The sequence below is a fragment of the Ricinus communis genome, chromosome 1, assembly GCF_019578655.1.
Source record: "Ricinus communis isolate WT05 ecotype wild-type chromosome 1, ASM1957865v1, whole genome shotgun sequence".
NCBI classification, from domain to species: Eukaryota; Viridiplantae; Streptophyta; class Magnoliopsida; order Malpighiales; family Euphorbiaceae; genus Ricinus; species Ricinus communis.
Window position 1 is genome coordinate 6,598,021 of NC_063256.1, and position 27,177 is coordinate 6,625,197.

The following is a 27,177-nucleotide window of genomic DNA, read 5'->3' on the forward strand; positions in this document are numbered from 1 at the left end:
CGGAGATGATTGCGGTTGGAAGTAATTTTTTCGATAGTTGATATCTTAATTAGTTTTTCTGTATAATGCTTTTTTTTTAATATTTGCAAGCAGGTAAAAGTTTAAACATTGCAGCACATCTACAGTTGTCTTTAACAATGTCCGCATCTTTTGAGCATCTCTGAATGAAGGAAAAGTATTCATATTCCTTTGTATGATCATACCAAGATTAATTTCGAAAATGGCAGTGCCAAGAACTTCAGGAAATCACAGGCTAGCTAATACAGCATTTTGTAGTTAATGAACTTTGATTCGACATTAACTTGTCTGATTACTGATAGAGGTGGGTCAGAGTAATTTCCTGCTAGTATTTGTTCTGAAACGTATTTGTTTGCTGCTTCAGTATAATGGTTTCCATCCCAATTCACATATTTAGCAGTATTGTTACAAGGACTTGCCGTCACTGTGCTGCCATTTAAAGTCTTGGTTTCACCACAAGCAATCCTACTGTCAAAATTTAATGGCGGTCCACCATATCCGCAACAAGCTGCTAAAGACTGTTCGAAACCTGAAAAGGCCATGTAGTTTGTAAGATTATACAAAGCATGAATACTAAAAGGACGTTCTAGTGCACAAGACTCCTCGCTTTGCAAATAAGAGATGACCTTTTTCGATCATAAAGGAGCAATCTTACCATTAAGCTCACTCTGTAAAACGTGAAATTCCCAAGTGGTAACTTACCATACTGAGAGAAGTTCGAGATGAGGTTCAATTTTATTGAGAAAATATCCACACAAGTGACAGTAGCATCAGAATATTGTGCTCGCAACTTTGTACAAAGACTCTGCAACTGTGTGTTGAAAACAGTTGCTGCATGGTTGTGAGAATTAACACATCCAAATTGGTCGAGCTTTGACGCGTTCTTCCCAAATGTTGCAATGATTCTGGGTAAGCAACCGAGGGGTCCTGTGTTGTGAATCCAGAAATTCCTGGCGCCTTGGCTGTACAGTCCCTGCAGAACACGAGCTGACTATAAACCATTTCACAAAGCAGTATTACTGAAAAGGCTAAGAAGTAAAAACATGTCAACCTCAACTCCAGTCTCAAATTCTGACAATATGTTTGGAATAAAAGCTAGAACTTGGTCCTCTGGTTTCGAAGAGAATGCTCCATCAAGATCATTCTGACCCACATCAAACGTGTAAAGGCCGTCCTTGAAATGTTGTTCAAGAGGGAGATACTTCCGAAGTTTCCTATCTAAAACCAATTAAAAGTCAAAGTACAAAAACCTTTTTCACATGTAAAATAGCTCGAATTTCCTATCTAAAATCATGTAAAAACATTGCTTGAAATAATATCCTTTTGATTTAGTTAAACTTGAGTTTGGTTGAATCCTACTGATACCTTTTGCAATTAATTCAAGAACTCGAGCCTTGAAGTGGATAAACTGAGACACCTGAGTTCCAAATGAAAATGGAAATCTTGAACTTTTATTTGCTGGAAGTATACTAGAACCTCCGGTTGCGAAGTTGCACCCCATGTGGAAATTAGGCGCACCTACAGAATCCAGATATGGACTCAAAAATGAATGGTCCATTGCATCCACTGCAGCACATATCAAGAACATTAATTTATTACGTGGGCTATCATATTCAGCAACAATATCTCAAAATTTTGCTAAGAAGTTGAGATGCATTACTGAGAAAATCAATAATCAAGCGGCCGTCACAAAACCTGCCAGCAGGTTCCTGGAAGTGAGTTTGTCCGTTAGGAGGTCCCACAGGAAAGGCAACTCCTGCAACCAGACCACCCGTGTCTGAATTTGAATCACCAAAGTTGAAAACTGCAGGATAGCTGAAATTTGAGGGACTAACAGCAGGCATGAATGTGAAAATTAAGGTTAACATTCGCAATGCATAGACTTCAAGAACCATTGCTGCCTGTAAGGAGTCAAGAAAAGCTATAGCTTATTAAGAGCTAGGTACTAGAAGAAAGATTAGAGGACATACTATAATTATATTTCTTGAAGTAGCTGGAAAGCAAAGACAAAGTTACCGTAAGAGAGACATGGATACATTTGCTTTGCCTTGAACCTTGAAACAAGGAAAAACAGAAGCATGTGGAATTGCTGATTGAGTACTAATATAGTTAAATAGCAGAACGACGCTTCAAACTAAGTACAAACAGAAGGGTCCAAGAAAATTATGTTTTAAGTAGAATATATACATATTGTATGGCCATAACCATGCCCAGGTTTCTCTGTTTCGTGGTGCTGCTGAAAAAGAACATTGGTCATATGAATAACTCGGAAAACAAATGTTTTGTGGTTTAAACTTTAACATATACTTCGGTGCAGCAAGAGCTTGGTCCTTCAAGAATTGCATCCATGGTACCTTCCTGTCTCGGCTACTTATTCTTGAAGTAGTAGGTAGATGGTGATCTTCACGCCAAGCTTCGAAATAGTAATTAAAGCATTAATAGGTTTCTAGGAAAAGTATTATTAGTGCATTGTATTGCTGTTGATGGATCTAGTATATCCTTTACAAGGAGGAGATGAGTTTGTTATAACAGAATAATAACAGAAAATATATGACAGCTACTTGAAGATTATATTTACAAAAGATAATAACAGACTAACAAATATATGACTAGTTGTTAGTTGACTTGGTAGCTGTTGATGGATCTGGTATATCCTTAACACGCCCCCACAAGATTGAGGCTCCATTGGAGACTCCGATCTTGGAGCGAAGAACAGTAAATTGGTGATGACTCAAGGCTTTGGTGAGGACATTTGCAAGTTGATCTTTTGTGGAAATGTGATGAACATGAAGGTTGCCATTTGCTACACATTCCCAAACAAAATGATAATCAAGTGAAACATGCTTCATTCGTGAATGAAAGACTGGATTGGCACAAAAATAGGTAGCACCTGTGTTGTCACAAAACAAGGAAGGAGGTTTGGGCAGTTTGATTCCCAACTCTTGAAGAAGATTTTGAATCCATAATATATCAGCAGTGGTGTTGGCTATTGCTTTATATTCCGCTTTCGAGGATGAGCGTGAAACAGTCTTTTGACGGCTGGATTCCAAGAGATAGCATTAGAGCCTAGGTAGATAAGATAAGCTGTAGTAGAGCGACCATCATCAGGATTACCACCCCAGTCTGAGTCACTAAAGGCTCGTAATTGCAAAGGAGTTCCTTTATGCAAGAAGAGGCCATGAAAATAGTGTTTTCCAGATAACGAAGGACTCGTTTCAATGCTGTCCAATGTAGTTCAGTAGGTGAATGCATATACTGAGAAAGGCGATTGACGGCAAATGATATATCTGGATGAGTGAGAGACAAGTATTGTAGATCACCAACCAGTTTTCTGTAAGGAGTAGGATCAATGGAGGTCGAACCATCTTTAAGCAAACAAAGGTGTTGTAGTACACATGGGAGTAGTAACTTTTTTAGCGCTAGCCATTGAGAATGATTCAAGAAGATTAGCAATATGCCGATGTTGAGACAGGAAAAGACCAGTAGGTGTGCGAATCACCTCAACACCCAAAAATTGATGAAGTATGCCAAGATCTTTCAGAGAGAATCTGCAGCCAAGTTGTGAGACAAGAAATTCGAGAAATTTGTCATTGTTACCAGTCAGAACTATATCATCAACATAGACTAAAAAATAGAGACAAACACCATCCATATTATAAATGAACAATGAAGAGTCTACTACTGAATTTTTGAAACCAAACTGAAGAAGAAAACGCTTGAGCTCTTGGTACCAGGCTCTAGGAGCCTGCTTGAGGCCGTACAAAGCTTTCTTTAACTTACAGAAGTGATTGGGAAGAGAAGAATGAATGAAACCAGGTGGCTGAACCATATAAACATCATCAATAAGAGTTCCTTGAAGAAAGGCATTATTAATATCCAACTGACGAAGTTTCCATCCATAAGCAAGAGCTAAGCTAAGAATCAAACGGATTGTAGTTGGTTTGGACACGGGGCTAAATGTCTCAGAGTAATCTAAGCCTGGACGTTGATGATATCCCTTGGCGACAAGTCGGGCTTTATACTTAGCAATTGTTCCATCCATATTTCTTTTTATATGAAAAATCCAACGGCAGCCAACGAGATTCTAATTTTCTTGTGGTATAAGATCCTAAGTGCCATTGCGTAGAAGTGCATCAAACTCATCTGACATAGCAGCACACCATTTCTCATCTTTCATTGCTTCGGATAAATTCGTAGGTTCAAGAGTGGGAGGAATTGGATGAGAAGTAACGTGATTCACAAATTTTGAATTAAAATATTTTGAGTTTTGTGTGCGAGTATGTGAAGGCCGAAGATTATAAGGACGTGGTTAAGGAGAAGAGTAAGAAGAGGAAGGGGAATGTGGAGAAGAGTAAGAAGAGGAAAGGGAATGTGGAGAAGAGTTTACTATTGTGGTAGTCATTGAGTTGGAAGAGGATGAAGTAATGTCATTAGTTGGATTTGAAGGTGGATTATGTGTGGGAGTCATTGAGTATGATGGAGTAGGAATGGGAATCATAGTAGTTGGATTCAGATGAGGAGAAGTAGATAGAGATAAAGAAGTATTACTTACAGGGATGTCTGCACACAGAGATTCCAATGCTGGCAATGAGTCTTTTTGATAGCTATTACTATCCTGCATAGGAAAAATATGTTCAATAAATCTGACATAATGAGAGATGTAAGTCTTTTTGGAAATGGGATCAAAACAGATGTAGGCAGATTGACTTGTGGAGTAACCGAGAAAAATACATGGCTCGGATCGTGTTTGAAGTTTAGAAGTATTGTAAGGTCGCAGCCAAGGGTAGGATAAACATCCAAAGATTTTGAGGCGAGAATAAGATGGATTGCAATGAAATAACTTTTGAAAGGGTGACTGAAACTTAAGGACTGAAGTTGGGAGGCGATTGATCAAGTAAATAGCTGTTTGAAAAGCATATGACCAATATGAAATAGGAAGGGATGCAGTATGAAGAAGAGCTAGACCTGTTTCGACAATGTGACTGTGACGTCTTTCTGATGTTCCATTATGTTCAGGTGTGTATGGAGGCATTTTGAAATGCGAGACGTCATGATAGTTTAAAATGGGTGCAGGAGAAAGATATTCTCCACCATTATCTGTGTAAATAGAGATAATTGAGTGTTGAAAGAAATTTTCCACCAGTAAGTTGAATTGATGAAACAAAACAGCAACATCAGATTTCTTTTTCATTGGATAAAGCCATATATATTTGCTATAGTGATCAACAAGTATTAAATAATACCGAAAATTGTTAATGGATGTAGTAGTAGGACCCCAAACATCAGAATAAATTAATTCCAGAGGTTTAGAGTTGTGAAGAGAGTTTTCAGAAAATGGTAATTTATGAATTTTATTTAAAGCACAAGAAGTACAATGAAACTTGGAGTCTGACAATGAATTGAACTTCAAATCACTATAATGAAAAATTGAAGGAATAATAGGAGGAGCCGGATGGCCTAAGCGTTTGTGCCACTCATCAAGTTGAGATTTTATGGTGTGGTGAACTTGAGGATTTATTGAACTAGGGATGCAATAGACATCATTAATGTTCTCCCTGCAAAGCATTTTCGCCCCCGTGCGCAGATCCTTGACATGAAAATGAAAGGGAAAAAATTCAAGTGAGACATTATTTATTTGATAAAGTTTAGAAACAGAGATTAAATTATTCTGAATAGATGGTGCACAAAGAATATTATCCAAAGCAAATGTAGTGTTATTATGAGTAATTTTGGTGTTGCCAATGTGAGATATCTGTAAACCTGAACCATCACTGATATTGAGTTCATCTGGACCACCGTAATCTGAAAATTGTTGCAGATTATTCACATCTCCAGTAACATAGTGAGATGCGCCAGTGTCAAACAACCATTGTTGAGATGAAGGCATGTTGAGAGATGTCATGTTGACAGTAGGCTGAGATACTTGATCACGTGATGTAGAGCCAGTCTGCACATTGTTGTTTCAAAGAAATCGAGCTAGTTTACAGTACTCATGAGTTTGATGATCTGGTATCTCACAGTAATTGCAAAAGAATGCAGATGAATTTAGAGACTTGTTTGAACGAGGTGAATTCTAATTAGAGCAGCTGTTAGAGGTGGATGAGTTTTGGTTTCTATAGTTGGTGTTCCATGTGTGGCGATTAGAGTTTTGTTGGAGCAAAAGTTCCATGGACGATTTTGATTTGAGTGACGAGTTACATGATTAGTTGTTGCTAAGGTGATGGATGGATCTATGAGTGTTTTAGGTTTGTTTTCTCATTCAAAAGCCTCCAACTTATCAAACAATTCATCAAAGGTGATTGGATTATCACACAAACGGGCTGCAGCAGCAACAGGAGCGAAATCTGGTCCGACCCCGGTAAGAACATGTATGACTAAGTCTTCTTCATCAATGGGTTTGTCAGCTTTGGCAAGAGCATCAGCAGTGGCTCGAAAATCCTGCATATACTCTATGATTGAGCGAGTGCCTCGTGGATTTATTGTGAAGTTTTTCTTTGAGAGACACAATGCGAGTGCGGGATTTGTTGGCAAATAGAACATAAAGACGATCCCATGCTTCTTTGGAGGAGTTAATAGAAGAGATGTGAGATTATATGTCTGTTGCACAGCTTCCTAAAATGGCATTTAGAATTAGTTGATCTTGTCTGTACCAGAGTGTAAATTCTGGGTTTTGTATGGTTTTGGTACTGTCTTTTGGGTCAGGAATTGTTGTTGCAGGTTTGGGATTGGTGCCATCAATATAGCCGAGTAAATCATAGCATATAAGAGCTGAGTGAAGTTGGGTTCTCCAAACAGAAAAATTGGATTGGGATAACTTGGTGGGAAAATGTGAAAGTGCGTTGAAAGATATAATCTGAGTGTCTTGAACTGAAGAGGCCATGGATGGATCAGTTTAAAGAGCTTTGATTAGCTTCTTAGGCTTTGATACCATAAAGCATTAATAGGTTTCTAGGAAAATTATTATTAGTGCACTGCATTGCTGTTGATGGATCTAGTATATCCTTTACAAGAAAGATATGAGTTTGTTATAATAGAATAATAACAGAAAATATATGACAACTATTTGAAGATTATATTTATAAAAAATAATAACAGACTAACAAATATATGACTAGTTGTTAGTTGACTTGGTAGCTATTGATGGATCTGGTATATTCTTAACAATAATAACATTGGTAGGATCGATAAAATGGTAAAATTAATGAAAACCAAACATGTAATATTGGTTTTCATCTTCATACTAAGTATGAAATCTAAATCTTTATTCGGATTGATTTAATAATTCACTCACCTGAGACAGGATTTTATAATAGCTTTCATAGATTAAGCGAGTGAAAACAACCAAATGTTTATTCTATGAGTGAGTCGTGTCATGGAATTCTAGAGACTGATTGTTCCAAATACTTAGCGCTTATTTGCTTTACCAAGAAAAAATAAAAAAATTATGAAATTTTTTTAAAATATCTTAAAATTAACAAAAAATTATAATTTTTATTGTTTTTTTTTAAATATTGCTCTTTTAATTTTTTAATTTGTATTATTATCTTTCAGTTGTTTTTTTTATTTTTTATTTAAAAATTAAAACAATAATTTAAAAAATAAATAAAAAAATTTATTTTAATATTTTAATACAGTAAAAATATATGATAATAAATTTGATAAAGAATAAAAAAATATGAATATTGTTATTTTTTTTTTCAAGAATTATTTGAGTGTAAAGAACAGATGGCCCAGACCAACGGACAGCTAGGGCTGGTAACTAAGTATCCTCAGGAGCAAACCCGGCCCTAAAATGCAGAGTGCGTAATTGCGCATTGGGTACCTGCCGTTCCGGGTCGAACAACGGAGACCAAATCCACATTTCTCTAAAACCCTCAAGAGAGAAGAAACCCCTAAAACCCCAACTGGAATCTCTGGTCTCTCTCTCGCCTCTCTCCGGAGCTTCTTTCTATTTCACTCTAATCTAACAATTATCAAATGGCAGCCGCTGCTCTAAGAAACCCTAATTCTAAACGGCTTTTACCCTTCTCTTCTCAAATCTACTGGTCCTGTCGAGGAGGATCAGCCGCCTGCGCCTCCACTCATTTTTCTCTTTCTTCAAATGACTCTTTTAACCATAATCCATGGTGGAGATCCATGGCCACCTTCACTCGAACGTAATCACTTTCTGTTCTTCAAATTTCTATTAAGTTTTTTGCTTTTTTTTTTTAATAGCTGTGAATGCCAAAACAAAACAAAAAAATTAAAAAAATGGATCCAAGTTACTTGTTTTGTTTTGTTACAGTAAACCTCACGTAAATGTCGGAACAATTGGACATGTTGATCATGGAAAGACTACCTTGACTGCAGCTATTACAAAGGTTGTTTTTTTTTTCTCATTTTATTTGATTTGCCCCTTTAATTGTTCATATTTTTTATGAGATCTTAAGTTTGTATACTTTTGATTGTGTAGGTTTTAGCAGAAGAAGGCAAAGCCAAAGCGGTTGCCTTTGATGAAATTGATAAGGCTCCTGAAGAGAAAAAGAGAGGAATTACTATTGCTACGGTTGGAATTTTATTCCCTTAGTTTGTTTGTGCCTATGATTTAGTTGTGGCGTATTTATCAAATTTAACTGGTTTAACTTGTTTCAGGCTCATGTGGAGTATGAAACTGCTAAGCGTCACTATGCTCATGTTGACTGCCCTGGACATGCTGATTATGTGAAAGTAAGTTGTGAACTTAACCATCATGAGACAATGGATATTTAGTTTCTCTAATTCTTTTTGCTGCAAACAATGTCTGCTCTAATATAAATATGGTTAGTGTTATTAAGGGAACTGAGAATTTATAGCGAGTATAAGTCCAGTTTGTGTTTGTTTTCCGAAACTTCCATCACCACATATCCATTCTTTACTAGTCTTCAGCTTATACTTCTAAGAAGTGTCCACATATACCTAACCCAGAATCAAGTTATTTTTTGCTGGTCAAATCAGTAAACTGCTAAACTGAGTGAATATCAGTCGTGTTATCTTCATGATCTGGTTCAATCTGATAGTGTTTTACTCCTTTTGAGCAGCATTACAAATTCATTAAGTATCTCATGCTTTTGTTTGATTTTCAGAACATGATTACTGGAGCTGCCCAGATGGATGGTGGAATACTGGTTGTATCTGCTCCTGATGGTCCCATGCCTCAGACAAAGGAACATATTCTCCTTGCTCGTCAGGTTAGCATCATACTATAAGAGGCTAGTGAAGTATAGTTAGCTTACTCCCTTTGCTCCTTTATGGTATGCAGTTTTTTATTTTAAATTAATTGGACAGGTCGGTGTCCCATCTCTTGTCTGTTTCTTGAACAAATGTGATGCTGTTGATGATCCAGAACTATTAGAGCTTGTGGAAATGGAGCTCCGTGGTATGGTAGTCTTCTAAATTAGTATGTTTATGTACTGCGAGTTCTTGCTTTGTTATTATTTTTGTTTGCCTTTTTCTTTAAAATTCTTCACTTAATAATTTCTGGCAGAACTGCTTAGTTTCTACAAGTTTCCAGGAGATGAAATCCCCATCATTCGTGGATCAGCACTATCTGCTCTACAGGGAACAAATGAAGAATTAGGGAAAAAGGCCATCTTAAAGTTAATGGATGCTGTGGATGAATACATTCCTGATCCCGTGCGTCAACTGGACAAGCCTTTCCTTATGCCAATTGAAGATGTTTTCTCAATTCAGGTAAAAGGGCACTTATTTAGCATTGCTTGTGCCAGTTGCAGAAATTTGCTTGGAAGAATAAACTGCATCACTTCAAGCAGGATCTTTGAGTCTCTTTGTTCTTAGTCTATCTGCATTATTATGAGTTATTGAGCTTTTTAAGCTTGGTACTCCTATGTACTCTTAAACTCTTTCTTTTTGTGAACAAAACTCTTGTCACAGAACCACAATTTACATTCTTTGTCTTGGGGTACCCCTTTTCTTCGGTGATGTTATTAGTTGCAAACTGGGTTTGCCATCCTCTTGCTAAATATTATTTTGGTTGCACAAAATAAGGTGTAGATTCTATGGAGTTAATTGTCTTCTAATCTTTGCTTTTGCTCTGTGTTTACAAGGGGCGTGGAACTGTTGCTACTGGACGTGTTGAACAAGGGACCATTAAAGTTGGTGAAGAAGTTGAGATTTTGGGTCTAATGCAGGTAAATGTTAAATCCCTTGCTTTTTCTTTTTTGTTCTTCCTTTGTGTCTTTTCTTGCTGTTTGTATTACCTGTGAACTTGTAATACTTTCTGTTTAGATTGGAATTTTAGGTTCTCTTGATATACTATTGCTTTTGAGCTATCTTTTGTAGGGTGCTCCTCTAAAAACAACAGTTACTGGTGTTGAAATGTTTAAGAAAATCTTGGATCAAGGACAAGTAAGTAAACTGTTCAAGCAATCTTGGGGTTTTGAGGCTGCTTTGCATTGCTTATGGGCTATTAATGGGCTTATATTTGGTTTTTTTTCTAGGCCGGTGACAATGTTGGCCTTCTCCTACGGGGTTTGAAACGAGAAGATGTGCAAAGAGGACAAGTAAGTGAGAACAATTAAGATACATAATTACGATGAAGTTATATTTTTGGTAGTAATTGATTCATTTATCAGAATTATGAATAGCAGTACACAGCCTGTATGATTTGTCCTGTGTTTTGGAAAAAAGAAACTATTTCATGGTTCTTTTGGTTCTTACCTAGTTATTAAGTATTTAATTTTACAGAGGAAAGCTTTTGATTTGTGGGGAAAGCTCAGAACAAGTAGTTAGGCATAAGTCTAATCAATGTTACACTATAAATGATCTTACCACCCATGAATTAGATTTTGGATATGTTCGAAGGGGGACTAGGCCTCTCATTTTGGCTACTTTTTAAATAATTACAAGAAGCTTAAGCAATCATTTCATTCCTTCAATTGTTTAGGTGATTGCAAAGCCTGGATCTGTTAAAACATACAAGAAGTTTGAGGCAGAGATATATGTGCTAACAAAAGATGAAGGTGGACGCCATACTGCCTTCTTTTCCAACTATAGGCCACAGTTTTACATGCGGACTGCAGATATCACTGGGAAAGTGGAATTGCCTGAAAATGTTAAGATGGTTATGCCTGGAGACAATGTGACTGCAACTTTCGAGCTGATCTTACCCGTTCCTCTTGAAGCAGGTATATTTAACTAGATTTTTTTTTTTTATGCTGTGTATTAGAAGGTATTAAAAGAAAATTTGAGTATTTTATGTTTCTTAACAGCCATAGCACGGGCCTTATTTCTTCCTTGGGTTTTTCTAAAACTAGTAAATTACCTATTGTATATAGTAAGTAATAAATAAATGAAAAATACTTGTCTAAAATTATGAATTTTATTTCATATATTAATTTTATTGTAATCATATTTAAACATCGTTTTCATATGATTAGAAGTAGGTATGCACTTGTAGGGAAAAAAGATGGAAAAAGAAATTGCTGAAATGATAAAATCTAGAAGAAGTCTAAGATTCAAAATTTGTAGGAATTACAAAGTCACCTTCAAAGAGTTGTTATTTGCTGTTCGTAGCTAGCTAAATTGAGTAATAAATGCATTATTAAAAAATGGATTTATGTTTTCCTTCCATGATGTGGCTTTTCAAAATTCTAATTTCAGAAATCTCCACTTGGCATCATTCTAACATAAAAATGCCACTTGGTGAAACTCTTCCTCAACTTTTATATTTTATATAGATGTGCTTTCCTTTTGATTGTCGGCATATGTTAGCCTCTGGGCTTTTGGCATATGAAAATTGAAATATGGATCTGGTATTGGTGATTGAACAAGGACATTGGGTGTATTTCTTAATTGTATCAGTGCTATCTGTTTCTGGTATGTAGTCCTGATATTATATTGCTCGCATGTAAGTGCAGGCTTCAATGTTGTTTTATATTTTCCACTGGCAATGCAGAAGGATATAGTTCTGCTAAATTCCTGTAATTGAACTTTTGTTTTCATATCTGTATATGTTATCCGCAACACAGGATTTTTGCTCTTGCAAACTGTACAATTATTTTGTTTAGTATCTAGTTTATGATTATGCCAAAGTATATTTACTGATAAATATGGATGGTTATTTTATTTCATATTAAACAAATGACTGTAGTCTATGGATCTGTTGCCCTGCATTAATTTGTTGCTTGATCTTGGCATTACAGGACAAAGATTTGCCTTGAGAGAGGGAGGTAGAACAGTTGGAGCAGGTGTTGTCTCGAAAGTGATTAGCTGAGTTGCTTTGACGTCAGATCCTTTATGCTTTTTGTCCCCTTGTTCGCTAAAAGTGCTTTAGGTAAGAAGACATGATTGTTATTGATGAGAAGAAAATGCCATGTGATAATTTCTTATAAAGTCTGCATTTGATGCAATGTTGTTTCTAGGCATTACAGAAGAGATTGTTAGTGATCGCAAATTGAGTTAATTTGAGAGAATGATTGTCTTCCGGTCCTGCTTCCATAGCATACAATTGATCAACATAGCTTGATCTTTTTCCCTCAGCTTTCTGTGGTATTTAAATAATATTCATTCAAATTGTACTAATGTTTAGATTATATGCCACTAATCATTCTATATTTGAAGACTGTTTTTCCTTGTCAATTTTTTCATGATTAAATTTGGGAATAAGAATGACTGGATGAAATAATGTATAAAAGCTGAGTATTGTTCCCGACATTCAAATTCAAAAGAAACTCTTCCCATGATGGTTTTTGCTTGAGAGATTGTCTAAAAGTGAAAATGCTGATAGATAAGGTTCCTGTGTTTCGTCCTAGTTTTGCTGAATCCAAAATTTGATTCAGTTGCTACTTTTCTAATAATAGTTGTACCCTTCCAATTTCTTTGCAAAATTGATGCAACCCCATCGCTGGGTGGCCTTCAATGTTCAGAGAGATGGAATTTACCAAGATTTGTCCGCTGAATATTGATAGTGCAATTCCTCGAAAGAAAAAAATGTTTTGGTATTGCTTTGTAATCCAAAACTCCAGAGACTTTTGGATAGACTTGTGCAGGAGGTGCACTTTGCACCCAGGGATTGGTGTTTCGGGGCATACTGGGAATGACGGTGACAGGAACGTGGTCTGAAGTTGTTCTATATTTCATGGCGCCGGCCCCTCGTCATTGCCACAGGCAATTGGGCTTCGCCAGCAACCTGCATCATCCCGCCCTTCTAAATTTATTAGGTTTCATGGCTCGCCCCAAATTACATTTGCATGTCAGAAGACTGGAGCATAATAAATTCATGTCGCTTGCTTTTTCTTTCTATAGAAGAAAAAAAGAAAAGAAAGAAAGAAAGAAAGGAGATGATTTCGGCCGATGCAATAGAAGAGTCGATTAGAAGAATCCTATTTGGGAAGACAACAGTTTAGACAACCCATGCAAAATGGTAAAACTTTCAGAACCCTTGAGCTTCTAACAACTAAATTGGCCCAAAGCAACAAGGATGGTTTCCATGCAAAAATTGTATATATGCATCTTCACATATTTTGTTCCATTTGACTTGCTGACTCGATTAGATTAGAGAGAGACAGAGAGTATTTGTTCCAGTTAACTTCCTCTTGACACGATTGCATTAGAAAGACAGATGCAAAAGAAGGAGAAGACGAAAGCTAACTGGCAATGGAAGCACAGCTCAGTCTCACATGAGATCAAGATCATATCAAGAATCTGCTTGCGTTGAGAACCTTGCTCCATTCCAGCCAAGATCTAAGGGATATGACTTCAGCCCAACAGCTAGACATCCTTGCAAGTGTAATAAAATCGTCCCTTAACACAGCTATTAGCTATATCATTTACAATTACAGCATCACCGAACCACGTTATGCAAATTACCGTCTTTTCTGTGACATTAAGCGGCTCAATGCTCATGCAAGCCTCAGTGCTGCTACCACCATTAATGTTGCAGCTCTAAAGTAGACGTCTTTTAAACTTCTGTCCACAATCCTTAGCATTTCCTCATCCTTCAGACCTAATTTGCTTGCGTTCTTGCTGATATAGATGATTGTGTCCCTAAGTCTATTCACAGCCCAAGAGAGCCAAACCAAGCCAAATCCAAATCCAGTGCTGAAGAGTTTAGCTGTACAGAACGGCATCCTTCCACAAGCTACTTTGCAGACGACAGAGAAAAGAACAGCAAGTCCAGTCCCAGCAATGCCAGCAGAGAATTGGGTCAGCAGCGAGGGGAGTTCAGGGCCAGACTTCTTTAGAGAGAGGATTGCTGTTTTGCCATGCCGTTTCTTGTCCATCATCAAGGACAGAAGGCTCTCACACGCATGAAAATAGTTCCTCTGGTAGAGATCCCTCTCTTTATTGCCTTTCCTGCAACTCTTCTTCTTTGGTGACGGCTTGAGCTTGATTTTCTCCGAGCTGATAAGGAAAAAACAAGAAAAACCAACACATTTAGATTTCAAATTTATATCCACATTCTTTTATCCAAACCTTGTTCACTTTAATGGCTATAGTTTTTTGTTTTTATCTCATTCCAGCTTTGTACTTCATCTCTCACTAGCAATTTTGCTTTAGTTTTCATTCCAACTTGAATCTAACAATCCCTCAAATTTAAGGCTTTCATCTAAAAAGTATTATAAGCCACATATGAGATTGCAAAGAACAGAACATGTAGATTTTTCTTTTTCTCAATATTCTCCAGATAGGTAAATTACGGGAAGATCAAGAAACTGATAAACAGTAACTACCAATAGAATTAAGTGCCTTTGGAACAGACAGATTCACATACCTCCTCAAAGGTGCCGTCACATCTTTGACATTCAATGAAGAATTAAGAACATTAGCTTGTGTTTCGCTTATATGAGGCCTGTTCAATCAAATGATTAAAATTATCGGTTATTTCCTTGACAATAAAGGAAGATTAAAAATAAATACAGCTAAGCTGGCAGGAAAATGATCAGCAATGACAAAAACATAAATGCAAATATATGTTTGCTAAAATTCCAGCCAAACTTAACAGAAATAAGTCTGGAGATAATTATGAATCAGCAACCGCATACTAATGCTGAACAAAAACTAAGCAAAAAAGTAATGGTACATATCAAGATTCATACTACAATTATGATAACATTCAGGTTACCATGCATGCATCAGCTTCCATCAATCTCCAAGAACAATATACAGCACATCACTGTGATAAATCGATAAACCTGAACCCTGGTTATACCAAGTTTTTTTGAGAGATTATCATGCATGGATTAGGTCCATCCATATCCAAGAACAATATACAGTACATCATGGTGATAAATCAGGTTTAGTAGAACCCTGATTATAAGTAAGTTGATGAAATGAAAGGACAGCCAAGATACTGTAAATTGGTACACAAATAGAACATAACATTAGTAGGCAACATAAGAATCTTCCCAGGGCATAAGAAATTATGCACTTCCAATGTCAATTGAATAATACCTGACTCTTAAATTTATCATTCTCATTTCCAAAAGTTTATTGCATTAAGGAAATCATTATTATTCTTCTTTTCAGTTTCAATTGACTAAAATGCTGTGATAATTGCTAATTAGGGAAAGTAGAAAACTGGCACTTGGAGTTTATGCTTGAGATAAACAAATGAGAGAAAAGAAAATAGAAAATAAGTGACTATTGTCTATAAAAATGGAGAGTTAGTTCTATTTGTACATGATCACATAAGAGAAGCATATTAGTAGGAACCAATCCAAATTGAGAGGCAATTTAGTAGTTCTACAGATTCAATCACCAAGTTAAGGTTGTATGTTTTAACAGTAAATCATTTATGTTGCTTAATTTGATAAACATGAAAAAGATAACAGGATTTGACTGAACTTGGGCTTGGAAGCTGCATATGCCTCTGATTTAAATCGACCATATCTAAGTATACATACCAGGCAAACCGGGGAACAAGCATTGACTGCTTTGTCCATGTCGTTGAGGTCTTTGACAAGTAAAACTCAGCAACAATAGAGAGGATATCCTTCATTTCCGTCCCACTGCCAGTTAACAACACTCGACCATCTGGATGAACTGTAATTTTAGAACTAGAGGCCAAGTCCCCCACAAAGTCCACTAAAGGCTTTGGAGCATCACAGGAGCCATTTGGATAAATAAGAGGAGAGCAGGGTTGCTGATGCACATCCAACACCAAAGCCTGAAGATCCATCAAGTCGGACAGTAAAGATAAATCCAATCCACTTTTTTCTAGTTCACTTGATCCCGATGTGAGAAACTTCAAGATTTTCTCATGTTTAGTACATTGTTCAGCTATCCCAAAGCTAAAGAGTACTGAATCAGGGCAAGTGTCTGCCAGCAAAATAAGGACACCAGCATGAAAACCCAAGTTTTGTAGAGTTGGACAACTGAGTGTTATTCTTCTTACATTATGCAAATAAAAGAAACTTGATAGAACAAGTCATCATGCCACATAATCCTATTGGTTGTAAAAGAAGACTCTGAGCTGAAGATTAATGATGCATATGATGGCATTCTGTTAACCAAACATTTCACTAACCAACCTTGCTAAGATCCATTTAAATTTAAATCAAACTGTTATTATCCAAAAATTATTTTGGCATCATTTTGTGCACATACAGATTTATTGGCATTCAGCAGGTTGTTTCATATAATAGTCTTTTTGCTTCTTTCATCAACATACAAGTTATTAGAAGTTAAAAATAGCTAAAAGTTACATGGTCTACTACTGCTTTTTGCTGAATAGTTCATCAGCAAGAAGTCCCAAACTTTAAAAGGATAGTTTACAGACCTTGCACATCAATAAGCACAGGCCTTCCAACTGGTGAATCAATCCTGGCAAACTGAGTGCGGTCACAGAATCCATTCACGGGTCTCCATGGCTCATGCTGACATGGCTCCACACTAAGGGAGTTTGGTCTTTTTATCTCATGTCTTGCTCCCTGACATGGAAAATACGGCTGTGAGTCCTGCATAAACCAAAGATTTGACATCATTTGCTACTGAATAAATACAGTTCATAATGAGATGCAAAGACAACAAGGAGTTACAACCATCTTATTATCAATTTGATGATCATAAACTATACACAGAATCACGGCCTCTCCCAGAATATGATAAAATCATCTTAATATGCTCCTAATTTCTCCAAATTGAATAGGATAGGGTAAGATAATTCAAATATAAACAGTGATAAATTAACCAACAATTGATGCATGGATAAATTTACCAACCATACACATAATAACTCGAGAATGAAAACCGTTAACTGAAGTAACTGATACTAATCAAGTTAATAAATATCACAAATAGGATTTCAGAATGCACTAATACTAACAGTAAAACAGAAAGATCATTTACCCATATGAGGTCCAGCCAAAGTGGGTCATGGAGAGGAACTCGAGACGGTCCTGCAACTTCTTGGCTGCAGGCCCAAAAAGCTCACAAGTGTACTTGACAACTCCCTTAAAAAACTTTTAAAAAATAAAAATAAAATGCCAGTCATAGGCAGATTGCATATTTTTGGAACTGTGCAATAAATAGTTAGCGTTAGTTGCCTCTTTCTTATCATAAATCTTAAATTTCAGAACATCGTCATCAGAAATGGTAAGTGTATAGTTAGCAACACGAATCAATATAACAGAACAAACTAAGTACCATAACTACGAGGCAGCAGAGGTGGAAATCTAACAGATAACGCAGTGTGAAATTCACAGTCAACTCTATATAACCATTAATTAAAACCAAGAAAAGATAAATCCAAATTAACAGAAATTTAAATAATAAAAATAGCTCGAACCTTTACCTTAAGGACTCTGGTCTGCTCTGGAACAAACACTAACCCATTACCAAGAGGGTACCCATGAGATGCCATCAAACAAAGCTTGACCATCTCAGAGAAGAAATTAAGAAAAACCCAGCTCAGAAATCAAAGTTTCCGACGCTGAAATCTCTTCTTCTTTCTGTACCCTTTTACTCAAAGCAACACCATAAACTTATCCATCTAATACAAGACCCTCAAAATCCAAAAATCTTGGCTAATCTTTTCAATTGTTTTGAGTGGTACCCAAAAAAAAAGAGAGAAAAGATTTAAGGCTTTTATTAGATTTACGTGACCCAATCGTTTAATCGACAACTTCCAAGCTTAGGATCTGTGGCAAGGACTCGAGGCCTTGAGAATCCAGGCTGGGACCTGGAAACAGACAAAAGCGTCAGCTTTGTTACGTTTTTGGACTTTCTCTTCAGGAATTTGGGTCTTCTTCTGATGATTCTTTATGTATGTTCTTTGGCTGTTATTAACCGTTGATTTTAGGGGAGTTAAATTTTAGCGGCTCTGATGCAGAGAAGGATGATCTTACTGGGCTGGCTGGTAATGGCTAACGCCTACGGTACGCATGATTTACTTTTTCTTTAAAAAATAAAAATCTAAGGCAGCCGTTTGTGACTTTGACTTTGCGTCAGGTTTTGGTGATAAATTTATAAGCACACACTTGAATAAATAAATAAATAAAATTGCCATCCCTAGAAAATGTTATACTTTGGGTCCACTTTATGAACAAAATTTGTTGTGTTAAAACATTAACAATATATATTTTTTATTAAATTATAAATAATCAAATTTTCTATTTTAATTTATTTTTAAATAATATCTATTTAATAATATTTATTTTACTCGTTAAGTAATTTTTTTATTGATAAAATAATAAAATATAATATTTTTTAGAAAAATAGAAAATATATAATATACTTAAAAACTACTTAAAAGTCACTTTTTTAAAAAAAAAATTGAAAGAGAGAAATTAGTTTTTAAATCATTTAAAAAAATGATGAATTAAATAGTTTTTTAAAAATTTAATTTTTATATATATTCTCTATAATAAAGTAAAAATATGACTTAAAAATTTATTCAGATGCCTTTAGATTAGCATTAGTTTCTTTTAAATTTTTATAAATGATTTAAAAAGTGTTTTCAGTTTTGTATAATTTAATTTTTTAAGAAATATATGATAGTGAAAGGCAATAAATTCATTCTAAAATCCATTATATGTAATGATGATTTAAAATTGTGTTTTCTAAATGGTTTCAAGTATGATCATTATATGTTGAATAAAAATATAAAATATAATTTTCTTTAGGAATAAAATTCAATTTGGCTTTGAGTTCAATTTAGCTCTTTTTTTAAATATTTGAATATTTTAATCTAAATTTTTATATATTTAGTTCAAATTAGCTCTATTTTTTATAAAAATAAAAAAAGTGAGGTACACACTCTCTAGTAAAAAAATAGATAGAATGAAAAATAAAAAAATATTAATTTCTTATATTAAATTACTTAACTTAAAAAATATATATTAATATTTAAATAAAATATAATAAAAAATTAAATATTGCTACAGTATTTTTATTTATTTTTCTTAATAATGACAAATGAAAAGACAGTTACAATGCTAGTGATACCGAAGACGGTGGAGGCGAGAGCGGTTCACCGAAAATAATGGTAGTAATAACTATCCATTGTTTAATTATATTAATTGTGCTAAAATTATAAAATAATTGTTAAATAATATTATAATACTATAATTATTTTTTATTTTTAAAAGAGAGTGATTTTCACTCTTTTATTTCTTAAAAAATATAATTAATTTAAGTCAAATATACAAAAATTTGAGTTAAAAAATTTGTAAATTTAGAAACTAATTAAATTAAATCCATATAACAAAATTAATGGCCAAATTGTATTTTATTTTTTAAAAAAATACAAGTAAATAGAATTTAAAGTTAACTTTTAAGAAATAAAAAACGAAAGAATTGATGTAAGGTTACTTGTATACCTTGAGGCAATATAACATTGCATGTCACCATGTACATTCATTATAATTTTTTTTTTATTTTATTTAAATTTTATTGGTGGCAAAATAAATACAAATAAGTAAATTTATTTTATATGTTTAATAAAACTAATTATTAAACAATAAGCAGTCTTGTGTTCTGCATTTCCGAACATGAAAAGAATCCAATCCAACATAAAAGAACCGAAAAAAGTCTTTATACAGCTCTCCAAGAAGAATAAAATTATCATTATACAGCTCTCAAAGAAGAGTAAAATTATACACAAACTTATATTGAGAAAAAGCAATATAAATAGTATGTCTAAATTAGTATTTGTAAGTGCATGAACTATTCTTATAGTAAAGTGGTAAATTCACCATGAAATCAATCTCTCAAAGAACTATAAAGCCACTTAATATATAAACTAATTATCAACACAAAAATAATAAAAATAAATCTAAACACTTTAAACTAATATTTTAAGAGAATATTATTTAATTAGTGATTTCTTTATCTTTATATCTTTATTTGTTTCAATTGTTGTTAGTTGACTATCATATCAATTTAATAATAATAGTACTTGTTATAAAAATATTTAAATTGAATGTATTAGAGACACCATCTTTACTTCAATCTATATTGGTATAAGAAACTTTAGTTACATCATTAGTTTGAGTGGCTAAAGGAAAAGATACATCACCATCTCATTTATTAGATCTAGACTTGAAATAAAACAAGGGGACTACTAAGTAATTGGCTAGGCTAAATACTATTTTCATCATATAGTTTTAAATTATAAGTATTTGTATTGCATATTTATTTATTGTTTGGTTACTTTTATTAAGGTTCAAATATAAGTAAAAAAGCTAAACTAGACACTTATGAAAACTACCCTAACATATTTAACCAAATGGTCACAGTATTAAATAGAAAAACATAAAATAAAATAGAAAATAAAAGTTCCCTCTAGATCTAAATTTTTTTTAAGGTATTAAGATAATTAGTCATCACTCTTTATTTCTTAAAAAGTTCCTTAGATCTTAAAAGAACAATGAAACTTAAAATTAAGTGTTTATGGAATAATTATAAAGAATTGCAGAGACAAGAATGATGGACATATTCAGATAAGAGATATAGCAGAGAGCATATATGAGAATTTCTCCTCATATTTTTAAAACTAGGTTTGCAAATATATATACAGAGAAAAGTCATCTTCTAAGTAAATTTTCCTAAAGATAAATATACATAATATAAGTTTATCCAATAGATAAGACTATAGATATTCTTATTTCTATCAAATATTATCTCATAAATAACTTTTGTATAAATTATAGATAGAAATAGCAGTTCACCCATTTTAACCTTGGATCTTGATACAAATATATCTAATTAAGCTCCTTTTTTAGTATTTAGCACCATATTTTTTCTCTTTTATAATATTAGTTAAAAATAGACAATAAAGCTTAAATGAGGTATAAATACTTATTTTTGTCATATTATATATAAAAAAATATACTATTAAAGCTCTAAAATACTGTAAATAACTATATATAATTTGGATCTATCAATAGAAATCTTTAATTTCCCAACTCCTAAAGTAAATGAAGACAAAAGGTTCATGAAATAAGTACAAAAAATAGTTTGATCTTATTATTTTATAATGTTTAGAATGCGATTCTTTTTTAAGTAAAAGAGGTATGTGGTTACAAACTATGACAAAGAAAAACATATTTTATGGTTAAAAAGTCTTGAATTATAAAAATTCAAACACCTTCACTCAAACCAGCTATCATTATCGTATTGTCCATATTTTAATAATATGAATATTCTAATAAATAGAAAATGCAGAAACAGAATTTAACAGTGCAGCTTGATCGGCTTGCACAGAAACTTCATTCAGTATATATAGCAAAAAATACAAGTCGCTTATCAGAAAAATAAGGAATAAATGTCAGATATATATGGCTGATTTTGTGCTACAAACTAGGACCAACTAACGACTACAGGTGCGAGAAATGCTGGTGAAGACTTGCAACAATATTGAATACTTCAAACAGAGAGATTTCAGCAGCAGTCATGTTACTGCTTTAACTCTCCCTCTCAAACGAAGGGGTGAATCAACCATGCCGAGTTTGTCACGCAAGAACTGAAATCGAGAATTTGCCAATGCCTTCGTAAGACAATCAGCTATCTGATCGTGCGATGGAACATACCGAATTTCAAGATCTTTTCTCAAGACCATGTCCCTAACAAAATGAACATCTATCTCAATATGCTTTGTTCGTGCATGGTGCACAGGATTGGATGCAAGAGCAGCAACACTTAAGTTATCAACCCACACGATTGGTTTGGATGGCTAAGGAAATGAAAATTCTTTGAGAAGTGACATGATCCAAGACATCTCTGCAGCAAGATTCGCTAAGGCCCTGTATTCAGACTCAGTACTTGACCTGGCTACAACATATTGTTTCTTAGAAGACCATGAAATCAAGGTATCACCAAAATAAATACAATAGCCTACAATAGAACGGTGGTCATCTAGGCAACTTGCCCAATCAGCATCAGAGAATCCACTTAAGCCAAGTCTGTCTTTGTATTTGATATGTAGCCTAACTGAAACAGTTCCACTTAGATAACGAAGAACTCTTTTCACTGCTTGCTAAGGAATCAAAGTTGGTTGCTGAAGAAATTGGCTTAACTTGTTGACAGCATATGCTATGTCTGGCCGAGTGTGTGCGAGATACTGAAGGGCTCCTAAAATTTGTCTATAAGAAGTTGGATTCCTCATGACTTCTCCCTCTTCTTTAGACAAACTTTTCCCAGTAGCAAGTGGTGTTGAGCAAGCTTTTGCATTTCCCATCTTAGTTTTCTTTAACAAAGTTGATGCTCCTAAACCAAAGGCCTACGGTGGGGCTAAGAGTGCAAGGGAGATCGACAACTTCTTCTGGAACTAGGAGAGATACTTCGATGTAGTGGGCATAGTGGACGACGCCACTAAGGTAAAGTCTGTATCTCTCTACTTAAGCAATATTGCTACCGTATGGTGGAGACGTAGGTGCGAGGATATGAAAAAGGGCGTTTGCACCATTAATACATGGGATGATTTTGTGCGGGAGCTTAAGAAGCAATTTTATTGGGTAAGCAACTTCTTAAGAGCCTCATTGTCCCTCGCTAAATTGTCAACGAGAATATTTAAGGCACCTTGCATCTCCCTGTGAAGCTCCCCATCGTCCTCCTTCTTGAATGTACCTTGATTATGTGAGATACATTCCTATATCATCTCTGTAGACTTTAATACCAAAAAAATGATGTAGAGACCCTGTGTCTTTTAGAGCAAAGACCTTATTTAGCTTGTGAATAAAGGCTTGCGCAAGTTCTTTTTCATTTTTTGTAATCAAAATGTCATTAACATAAACAAGAAGAAATAAGACTTTGTTGTGAGACCTGAAGAAGAAGAAAGATGTATCACATTTGGAATGACTAAAACCCCAATATACCAATGTGTTTTTGAGCCTGTCAAACCAAGCTGTGGAGCTTGTTTGAGCCCATAAATGGCCTTGTCAAGCTTACACACATAATTTGATTTTGCAGTATCAATGAAGCCTTCTGGTTGCACCATATACACGTCCTCAGTCAGCAACCCATTAAGAAAAGCATTATTTATATCTAGTTGGCGAACTTCCCATCCTTTTAAGACAACAAGAGTCAACATAATTCTTATCATTGTAGGCTTGATGACATGGCTAAATGTCTCAAAGAAATCAACTCTAGGAGTTTGATGGAAGCCTTTTGCTACCAATCTCGCCTTATAACGATCAATGCTTCCACTCGGGCTGTATTTTAACTTGAAAACTCATTTACTTCCTACCAAGGAATGCTTAGGAGATGGAGGGACTAAGCACCATGTTTTATTTTGAACAAGAGCTTGATACTCGGCCTGCATTGCCTTTTTCCAATTATTATTCCGTAGTGCGGCTGACACACTGAGAGGCTCCATTGTGTTGAGATCATCAGCAACTTCGGCAAGACCAGTGAATGGTAGTTTTTGCTTGAAAATGACACTTTTTCCTCTTGTCACCATTGGGTGTTCATTTGACCGAGTTGTTCCACTATTTTCTTGTCTCTCATTTTCAATAGAATTTTCAAGTTGAACAGGAGCATCAATTCTAGAATCTGTGGCAGCATCAACTTGCATTGGCTCTCTTGGTGAATTTGAAATAGAGCTTTCAGAACTTGGTGATACTGTTGGAGAAGTCTGGTGATGATCTATACTAGAGGAAGCTGCATCATTAATCATATCATTTGACATTGTGTGCCATGAAGGTGGTGAAGAAATGAGAATATGAGAATGCACATTTTTGGTATTAAGAAAACCATTAGCAAAAGGAAATTCTTTTTCATTAAAAATTACATGCCTTAAAATATAAATTTTTCCAGTAGAGCTGAGACATTTATATCCTTTGAATTCACTATATCCTAGAAACACACATTTGGTAGAATAAAATTGAAATTTATGGTTTTGATATGGTCTAAGAAATGGAAAACAACAACAACCAAAAAATTTCAAAAAAGAGTAGTCTAGAATCTTGTCAAACAACTTTTGTATTGGTGAAATGTCACGAAGAACAGGAGTTGGTAATCTATTGATTAGATAAACAACACTTTCGAAAGCTTGCCACCAGTATTTTAATGGCATTTTGGCTTGAGCTAAAAGGGTTAAGCCCATTTCAACAATATGCCTGTGTTTTCTTTCTGCTCTACCATTTTAAACCAAAGTATATGGACATGTGTGTTTGAAAATCTGATTTTTGAACTATTTGTGTGAAAGGTAAGTACTCGGTTCCACAATCAGAGTAAAGTTGTTTTATCTTGGTGCCAAACTGATTTTCAACAAGTTTTTTGAAATGATTAAAAGCTTGTACAACATCACTTTTAATTTTAAGAGGATAAATCCAAGTAAAATGACTGAAATCATCAATAAAATGTATGTAAAACCGATACCCAGATGTTGAAAGTAATGGTGTTGGTCCCCAAAGGTCAGTATGAATTAAATCAAGAACATTTTTGCTTGAGAATGAGAAATTTTTAAAGATAAGGCATGTGATTTTCCAAACTGACAAGCATCACAAAAGTTAACGTTATTAATGGTAGAATCAGGACTACATTCTTTTAGAACTTGAAATAAAACTCTTTTGGATGGGTGACCTAACTTCCTATGCCATCATCCTCGTTTGAAGGACTTAATGAATTCAAACAAGACTCTGACTTTGATAAATTGGATGAAAAAGAAATGACTCTAGAATTTATTTTTGGACGACTAGACTTAATTAAGGAAGGAGCAGCTTCAATCTTGTATAAACCATCTTCAAGCTTCCCTTTAAGTATCACCTGCCCTATCAGCTTGTCCTTCATAAAACAACCAGAAGAGTCAAATGTGGTGTTCACTTTGTTATCAGTCACCAATTGAGACACACTTAGCAGATTTCTAGTAATTTTAGGAACACACAACACATTATTAAGAGACAAATTATTCCATTTTGCAGTCAATTTAGTGTTACTTATATGAATAATGCCAAGCTTGCTTCCATCACCAGCAATAAGAGAGTTCTTACTATTATAATCCTGTTTGTGCTGCAAATTTTGTGGGTTGTTGGTCACATGGTGGCTCGCTATAGTATCTGCATACCACGATGGATCTTCAACTATTTCAGAAGTAGCCATCAGGGCATTTGATTGCTGATTTGATGAGTTTTCCAAGAAATTACGATCAAACCTGTTCAGCAGATGGAGCAGTATGCCCTCCTTTATCACAAAGCTGGCACAAGATTTTATTTCCATTACTTCTGCCTCCTCTTACACGAAATCTGCCTCTTGTGCCTCTGTAATTCGATCAATTTTTCCCTCTGCCATTATTGGAATTAAATGACCTGTTATTGGTGTTGCTGGCCGCAAAGTGAGCAATGGCAGGATTCAAGTTAATACCCTCTATTTGATAGGTATTAAGCTGTTCTAATCGACTTTCATATGTTAACAGGTTCATTTGCAGCTCAATCCAAGATACTAACTCTTTGGCAGTAAGAAGAGTGACAATTGGAATGTATTCTGTATCAAGACCACTCAAAATTTAGATAATCAGTTCACATAAAGGTATTGGATTACCTGCCAAAGCAAGGTTGTCAGCAATGGCTTTCATGGTTGTTAAGTATTTCTCCATCTTCATTCCTCCTTTCCTTGTTTTCTGTAATTCAGCTTTGTAGTAGACAATTCTTGCCCTTGTATGCGCACCTGATAATTCTTTTGCTACATCCTATAACTCCTTTGATGTTGATCTTGGCATTAGTTGAGAAGCTATATCTAAACTCATGGTGTTATACAACTATTCCAAGAGCAATTGATCATTTGAAAACCACTCTTCACACTCTGGATTTGGTATTTTAACTATACTCCCTAGTGTTGTTCTTGGCATGAATTCTGGAGGGCATAACTTGGTGCCAAGGAATAGCCATCTAGTTTGTGGCCTCTGATGATTGGCATGATCATTGTTTCCCATAGGAGATAATTTGTGCGATCAAGTTTGATTGCGTTGTATTGAGTGGGTAAACTTTTGTTTTGCTGGCTGGATAAAATATGTGGTTCACTTGAGCTTGGAGTTCCAAGAGTAGTCATGGTTAATTTTTTTTTTTGGTTAAGAAAAAATTACTCAAAAAGAAGCTCTGATACCAAAATAGAAAATGCAGAAACAAAATTTAATGGTGCAGCTTGATCGGCTTGCACAGAAACTTCATTCAGTATATATAGCAAAAAATATAAACCACTTATCATAAAAATAAGAAATAAATGCCAGATATATATAGCTGATTTTGTGCTACAAACTAAGACCAACTAATGACTACAGGTGCGAGAAATGCTACTGAAGACTTGCAACAATATTGAATACTTCAAACAGAAAGATTTCAGCAGCAGTAATGTTAGTGCTTTAACTCTAATTTTTTTATTTGACTATTACATCACAGTTTAAAAAGTGATTAATCCAATGAGATCGATTTAACAATTAAATAATAATATTTTAAGTTATTAAGCTCTAAAACTATACTATCAAACACGATAAAAATTATAATAATGAATAATCATACTAAAGACAACTGAATTCTTATTAATCAATATTTCTTTTACGTGAAATGATAAAATTACATAGCAATTTTTTATATTTATGTAAATCTTTATTAATCCACTTGACACACAACAAAGATGTAATGCCACAGCAAGGTCAGCCCACCACATGACTTGACGACAGACTGCAATAGAAGAAGAAAAGGGTCCGAGTAACGTTGAAACAATAAAAGAGAGAGTAGACCCCAAATGTCC

At 34.7% G+C, this 27,177-nt stretch overlaps 3 protein-coding genes across 6 annotated transcripts; 1 reads left to right on the forward strand and 2 right to left on the reverse strand.

Moving 5' to 3' along the window:
* Nucleotides 1-161: 161 nt before the first annotated feature.
* Nucleotides 162-2,182, reverse strand: LOC8285867 (GDSL esterase/lipase At1g54790). The gene is made up of 6 exons (XM_025158364.2): nucleotides 2,035-2,182; nucleotides 1,679-1,919; nucleotides 1,384-1,584; nucleotides 1,070-1,236; nucleotides 721-991; nucleotides 162-547 (listed from the first exon to the last, which is right to left on the reverse strand). The coding sequence occupies exons 2-6, from the start codon at nucleotides 1,911-1,913 to the stop codon at nucleotides 258-260; spliced, it is 1,164 nt and encodes a 387-aa protein (XP_025014132.1). The 5' UTR covers nucleotides 1,914-1,919; nucleotides 2,035-2,182; the 3' UTR covers nucleotides 162-257.
* Nucleotides 2,183-7,786: 5,604 nt separating this feature from the next.
* LOC8285868 (elongation factor Tu, mitochondrial) lies at nucleotides 7,787-12,633 on the forward strand. Of its 2 annotated transcripts, XR_001535609.3 has the most exons (13): nucleotides 7,787-8,174; nucleotides 8,303-8,378; nucleotides 8,471-8,563; nucleotides 8,650-8,724; nucleotides 9,120-9,224; nucleotides 9,322-9,412; nucleotides 9,521-9,726; nucleotides 10,101-10,184; nucleotides 10,336-10,401; nucleotides 10,494-10,556; nucleotides 10,940-11,180; nucleotides 12,198-12,328; nucleotides 12,417-12,633. XR_001535609.3 is itself a non-coding variant. In XM_002524763.4 (12 exons), the coding sequence occupies exons 1-12, from the start codon at nucleotides 7,996-7,998 to the stop codon at nucleotides 12,266-12,268; spliced, it is 1,350 nt and encodes a 449-aa protein (XP_002524809.1). In that variant the 5' UTR covers nucleotides 7,787-7,995; the 3' UTR covers nucleotides 12,269-12,633. The 2 variants fall into 2 exon arrangements, 1 of the variants encoding a protein (XP_002524809.1); XM_002524763.4 differs by having other exon boundaries at nucleotides 12,198-12,633.
* Nucleotides 12,634-13,338: 705 nt separating this feature from the next.
* On the reverse strand, nucleotides 13,339-18,199 carry LOC8285869. 3 transcript variants are annotated; one of them, XM_048371559.1, is made up of 5 exons: nucleotides 17,789-18,199; nucleotides 16,775-16,925; nucleotides 15,900-16,314; nucleotides 14,768-14,845; nucleotides 13,339-14,397 (listed from the first exon to the last, which is right to left on the reverse strand). In XM_048371559.1, the coding sequence occupies exons 1-5, from the start codon at nucleotides 17,873-17,875 to the stop codon at nucleotides 13,896-13,898; spliced, it is 1,233 nt and encodes a 410-aa protein (XP_048227516.1). In that variant the 5' UTR covers nucleotides 17,876-18,199; the 3' UTR covers nucleotides 13,339-13,895. The 3 variants fall into 3 exon arrangements, with proteins under 3 accessions (XP_048227516.1, XP_048227512.1, XP_002524810.1); XM_048371555.1 differs by having other exon boundaries at nucleotides 16,775-16,952; nucleotides 17,783-18,199; XM_002524764.4 differs by having other exon boundaries at nucleotides 16,775-16,952; nucleotides 17,789-18,196.
* Between the last annotated feature and the right edge of the window lie 8,978 nt (nucleotides 18,200-27,177).